This window comes from Humulus lupulus, chromosome 9 (assembly GCF_963169125.1).
Source record: "Humulus lupulus chromosome 9, drHumLupu1.1, whole genome shotgun sequence".
Lineage (NCBI taxonomy): Eukaryota > Viridiplantae > Streptophyta > Magnoliopsida > Rosales > Cannabaceae > Humulus > Humulus lupulus.
Window position 1 is genome coordinate 176,766,531 of NC_084801.1, and position 6,287 is coordinate 176,772,817.

At 33.7% G+C, this 6,287-nt stretch overlaps 1 protein-coding gene across 1 annotated transcript; it reads right to left on the reverse strand.

Annotated features, from left to right (window-relative positions):
- Positions 1 to 4,870: 4,870 nt before the first annotated feature.
- Positions 4,871 to 5,964, reverse strand: LOC133801275 (probable glutathione S-transferase). Its single transcript, XM_062239449.1, has 2 exons — positions 5,571 to 5,964; positions 4,871 to 5,332 (listed from the first exon to the last, which is right to left on the reverse strand). Exons 1-2 carry the CDS (start codon positions 5,880 to 5,882, stop codon positions 4,994 to 4,996), a joined length of 651 nt encoding a protein of 216 aa, XP_062095433.1. The 5' UTR covers positions 5,883 to 5,964; the 3' UTR covers positions 4,871 to 4,993.
- Between the last annotated feature and the right edge of the window lie 323 nt (positions 5,965 to 6,287).

Below are 6,287 nucleotides of genomic sequence, written 5' to 3' on the forward strand. Positions count from 1 at the left end.
CCGAAATCCCAAATGTGGTTTAATGGTTGGATTAGTAGGCCAAGAGGGCCATAATTGATTTATTATGCCATTAAACTATTATATGCATGTTTTTGTGAATTATATTATAATATGATGTTAAATGCATGCATGTGGGTCCACATTTCATGACAGGGGTATTTTAGTAATTTGGCCCGTTGAGGGCGTAAATGTATATTTGTATGCATGTTGGTGATATATTGTGAGGCCACATTATAATGTGGATTTGTTCGAGCTATTCGGCATAAGACGATCTTTGAGTATTAATTAGCGATTTAGTCATAATGGGATTAAGTTCGAGGCTCGGGTTGAGTCTCGGGATGTTTTAATGATTAGAGCATTCCTGGGAATGAAAAGGTAATGAGATATGAATTATTGGTATTTGGGAATATCGAGAATAACGGGAATTCGATGGTGTTAATTATGATTAACGAAATAGGTTGGAAATGACGATTTTACCCTTGGGAGCCTTTAGAAACTTTTAAATGACCTAGGGGAAAAAGAGTCATTTCACCCCTAGGATATATATGACCTTGGTAACCTGTAGAAAACAGAACCAAAAACAGAGTGTTGTTCTTGCTCCTCACGTTCACCATCTTCCTTCTTTCTCCTTTAGAGTTTTTGAGCCCAAATTGAAGAATTAGGCTAGGAAATCAAAGGTGGGAGCTTTCGAACTTGGTTCATCCATTGAAGAGAACTCAAAACCAGCTTGAGGTAAGAAATAATCCATGAATTTTAAGCTATACCCTATTTTTCTTATAGTTTTCAACTTGTGGATTTTGATGTGGATAGTTGGGAATTAGTGGAAGTTTTTTAGTAAGATTGCTTGGTTTTTGATGAGGGTGTGATGTAGATGAAGTTTAGGGGTTGAATTGGATGTTTTGGTAAGGTTTGGGATTGGTTTGGAGGGTTGGTTTCAAGGGAAATCGCAAGGAGGGAAAACCAGAAATTTCTCTAGTCTGAAGCTGGTGCCCCAGCGCCAGTCCTGGCGCCCCAGTGCAAGACAGGGCAGAGAATGGCCTTCTCTGTTTTTGGGACAGCGCCCCAGTGCCAATTGGCAGTGCCTAGGCGCTATGCCAATTTCAGACAATCTCATTTTTAGGGCTCAGGATGATCTTTAAGGCTCGAGGTTTGGTTCGTTTACCCCGTTTGAGTAGATTGAGATTCCCAAGAGTGTGGGATTGATCCCGGAAGCGTGGTTTTAGATTGTGAACCATTTATTGATTTGCTTTGTTAATGGATTCCAATTGGTTATGACTAGGTGACCGCTAAGGAACTGAAAGGTTGATCGTTCTCAAGGGTCGATCTTATATTATTTCTCGCTCGAACCTGAGGTAAGAAAACTGCACCTTGTGTATATGACATGCGTGGTTGTATTGAGGCATGTTGGTTATTAAATGTGGACATTGATTGCATATTAAATGCTTAACAGATCTTGCTTACTTGTGTATGGCATTGATTATTCAGGATCGACACTGGTCATGTATTACTGACCTGAAAGTCAGAAACGGCATAAGTGTCGTGAACGCAGAGCTGATAAAAGATTAGATCTAATTGATATCAGCGTTGAATGACTCTAGGAGCATTAATGTTGGACTGACCCTAAGGTCGATGAAAATTATAAGCGCTTGACTAGTCTAGGACTAATTACTCAGAGCCAGGGCCAAAGGCCTAGGTGACTGCTTGTCACGTGGCTAGGGAGCGAAATCCCATGGTTGTGACTCTATGGTCATGCAGTAGGTTATATTGGTGACTAGTTCATCGAGCACCTATCTTGATAAGCTAGTGAAAGGATCACTTATTTGTAAAGCGCAGGTGACCCTATCGTCACATGGCTAATGGGAACGAAACCCACCTTAGTGACTTTTGCAACTGTCACTCCTTTTTTTTGGACTGAAAGTCCTGAATGATTATTATGATCATTGTTGATATTGTATTCATGAAACATTGTGTTTTATTGTCGGACTTTGGCTCATGGGTGCTATGTGGTGCAGGTAAAGGAAAAGAAAAGCTCACCCAGCCTTGAGTGGAGAGCTTAGGTAGTGCTGTGTACATATGCGACCGCTTGACCACCACGGCCAAGGAGTTCTCAGGGAACTAGGGGGGTTACCCTATTTTTGCCGCTTAGGTCGGCGAGTTATAAATTTAAACTGTAATGACCATTTTGAGTTGTAAATAACTTGTAAATGTTTTGATGGGCCCATGAACAATTTTATGTTTTAAATAAAATATATCATTTCATTTTGATTGGTTTTCCACCTTAGCCTATTAATAACACCTAGAAGCACGTTTTTAACCAAATAACTCGGGTAGCAAGTTAAATTCACGGTTCAACATTCACAGTAACTGTCCTGGGGTAACCAGGGCATTACATGCGCCACCTAGAGTGAACACATATCCACTAGTACCTTTTGAGTCTTAGATGTCAGATATCGAGCTTGCGTCAGTGTATCCTTCAAGAACAGTCGGATCTCTTGTATAGTTCAACCCGTAGTCACGAATATACCGCAAGTACCTAAGTACTCTTAAAATTTCCTTCTAGTGCTCAACATCTGGATTACTTGCAAATCGACTTAAAGTACTTACAGTGTAGGCAATCTTGTACAACTCATCAAGTACATTAAACTACCTATCACTCTAGCATACTCTGCTTGAGAGACACTGTTGCCTTTATTATTGGACAAATGATGACTTATGTCAATTTGTATTCTGGACACACCAGAATCATTTTTACCAAATTTGTCAAGAATCGTGTCCACATAGTGTGACCGATTCAAACTAAGTCCAACTGGCGTCCTTGTAATCATTATTCCTAAAATTACATCAGCCAGTCCCATGTCATTTATGTCAAACCTTGAGTTCAACATATCTTTGGTAGATTTTACCATTCATTGGTTGCTTCTGACAATGAGTATATCATCTAGATACAGACAAAGAATAATATATCAATCGTTTGTATTTTTTTATATAAACACATTTGTCACACTCATTGATTTTGAAACCACTTGTCATCATGACACTATCAAAATTTACATTCGCATATATATATAAATTACTATATAAAATGTTCATTAATATATAAAATTTCAAGTTAAGGTAACTTAAACTTAAATTATATAAAATAGACGCATATATATGTAAAATTCATATACAACTGTATTCATATATATGGAAAAATAAATCTACATAATATGTTTATAATTATCGTGTTGATAGTATACTTCCACATATATATATATAAAAAAATAAATATTTGTAATGACAATACCAATTAAGGTAAATGAATATGCAAATAATTTTCCCCATTTATTATAAGAATATGTGGAGCATTTCACTAATATGCATATATGTATTTAAACTAGACAATATATATGTCAAAACCAAAAATATATGATATATATTCAAAATTCTAGATTACGTTGAGCATACATGACATATGTGTGTGTGTGTGTGTGTGTTTCATGCATATAAAACAAATGATATATTCCATATGGATACAACAGAATATAAAAGTACCGAAAAAAATACATGTGATATATATACAAAACTTTCATATCAATACATATATGAGATAAAGAATCTTGGCAAAGAATCGATGCAACTATTGAGTAATCAAGATATATATATTTATACTAAACAAAGTTGAGAGCATATAAAGATTATAAAATATTATCAGCACTAATTAAATAGCAAAACAAACAAAATTTATAAAAGGTTTCCGCCCTTCAATCGATTCGTCTTCTCTAAGGAGTCAAAATCTGTTTTAAGATTGTTAGAAATAATATAATGGGAAAGAACAAAATATATATTAATATATATAATTGAAGAACATAAATGCAAAAAATACAATAAAAAGAATAAACCTAAGCCGAGGCACGCGAAACACACTTTCCTTAAAGCATATTTGCCCTCTCTACTTGAACGGTGCTAGGAGATTCGTGAGCAACTACTTCCCATTATACAACAACTATCAAGCAGGACGAAAGCACCACTATGTTTGCTTAGGCGAACTCAAAACAAACATTCCCTCTATCACTAGAAAATACTATAGAAACGGAAGAGAAAAAGAGACTAAGACTATTGTGTGTAATATTCTATATCTGTGTGTCCTAGAATGAGAGGAGAAACATCTTTTTATAGACTTCATGGAGAGTTGAAAATGTGTGTGAATCAAGTGCATTAATGCTCAAATATCCAACAAATCTGGAATCTTAATTTCTAAAAATCAATTAGAATTAATCACACTTATTCTGGTAATATGAGCAGTTACCCAAAGTGATTTTCTAAAAATCAATCAGAATTAATCACACTTATTCTGGTAATATCAGTTGTTACCTAAAGTGATTTTCTGACAATCAATCAAAATTAATCACACAATATTCTAATATCTCAATTTTGACCAAAGTGAACTGTTCAAATCAATCAGAATAAATCATACATAATTATGATAATCTCATCTTTAATCAAAGTAATTTTTTGAATCATTACCATTTTAAGCATCAATTTCTCATTCACTCAATTTTTTCCAACATATTCAAACTTAATAAAAAAATATGTAGTTTTTTAATATTGATGATTTTTTAACTTTTTATTTATGAAGAGACAACTTTTTTAAGTGATTTAAGTGCTAATTTTTTTTATGAAGGACTTAAGTAAAAAGAATAAAAAACATTGCGAATTTTAATTGCTAAAAGATCCCTATCTAATATTTTGATTAAAAAATTAATTAATTCTAACTATTTACTAATTATAATTGAATTTAGTTTTAAAATAAAATAAATCTTAATTATAATTTTATAAGAAAACATAATCTTTCAAACAAGTAATATAGTATTAGGTTACAAGTCTCTCATTAAATATTTTTAGTTAATTATAAAATTAATATCAAACCATTTAATAATAATACAATGGCTAGAATTAATATGAGATGAGTATATTTTTTACGTAATCATTAAGTACTTATAACTAAATTATATCATTTTTGGGTGGGTGACAATTTAGGCTTGTAGAAAGCAAGAAGGTCTTCTTTAGAAGGCGATGCTTCTTCAATCACAGGATGAGTGGCAAAATCATGGCTCCATTTACAGAGCTTTGGAAACTTTGTCTCTGTCATTATCTCTATTCCCATGAGCTGTTGAAAAATTGGTAACCACTGTGCTACGACGTTTCCTGCTATGTCCACTACTCCAATGCTTTCTCCTCCAAAGTACTTGCCTTTCAGCTCTTTCTCTAGAAATTCTAAGTACTCACTTGCTTCTTTTGCTTCCTTTGTCCTATCTTCCTTGACCCAGGCTTCCCTCAGCGTTGGCACGATCTGAGAAAATCATATTATTCACCACCCAATTGTGACTCTAAAATACGCACATAAGGTGTTCGACCAAAGTTCTAGCCCAAAAAATGGAAGAGCTTGCAGAATATGCATCAGTTTTATCCAAAGTTAATAAATAATACAAATATCCCAAAATGCTAAGATGAACAATCAAAACTATTACTCTACAAAAATTATGCAATCAAAATGTTCGATGAAAGTTCTAGCTGAAAAATAATGTTACCTTGTCATCAATGAAACGAGTCAAAAAACGGGCTTGAGCTCTTTCATAGGGGTCTTGAGGAAAGATGGGATTAGTCTTCCATGTCTCCTCGATGTATTCAAGGATGACAAGTGACTCAGCTAAGGGTTTTTCATTGTGAACAAAGGTAGGGACCTTCTTGTGAATTGGGTTGTATTTGAGGAGTGAAGCACTCTTATTGCTCAAATCTTCTTCATAGTATTTATATTCAACACCTTTGAGTTTCAGAGCTATCTCTACTCTGCAACTAAAACCGCTTGCCCAAACACCATAAAGTTTCACTTCTTCTCCCATAATCCTATTTTGTTACTACCAGAAAAACACTTGTTTTGAACCTCTAGCTTGTTTAGGCTTCTTTATTTCTTCAATATATAATGGTTTTGTGGCACTACCTTCTTGACTAGTACCAGGGTTTGGAGATGTATTTGTTTTGATATTATTGATGTTGAATGTATTATCCTTTGAATATGGGCAATGAAGATGAAGAAATCAAAAAACACGTTTTTATCATTAAAAATTTTGATTTTTGTTTCGTAAATTAATTTTATTTAAGTTTTTTATTATTTAAAATAAAATTTAATTAGTTTTTTATTATTTTAAAATCAACTAATAAACAGGTCTACATCAAATGTTTTATATCTCATTTTCATTTCATAGATTCTCTTAAATATACTATTCTTTCTCCACTTCTATAGAAAT

What these genes read in the sequence shown, in the direction of transcription:
- LOC133801275 (XM_062239449.1), bottom strand. Translation starts at nt 5,882, where the DNA reads ATGGGAGAAGAAGTGAAACTTTATGGTGTTTGGGCAAGCGGTTTTAGT. An exon ending in CTCGTTTCATTGATGACAAG is followed by an intron (nt 5,333 to 5,570) that starts GTAACATTATTT and finishes TGATTTTCTCAG; the next exon opens with ATCGTGCCAACGCTGAGGGA.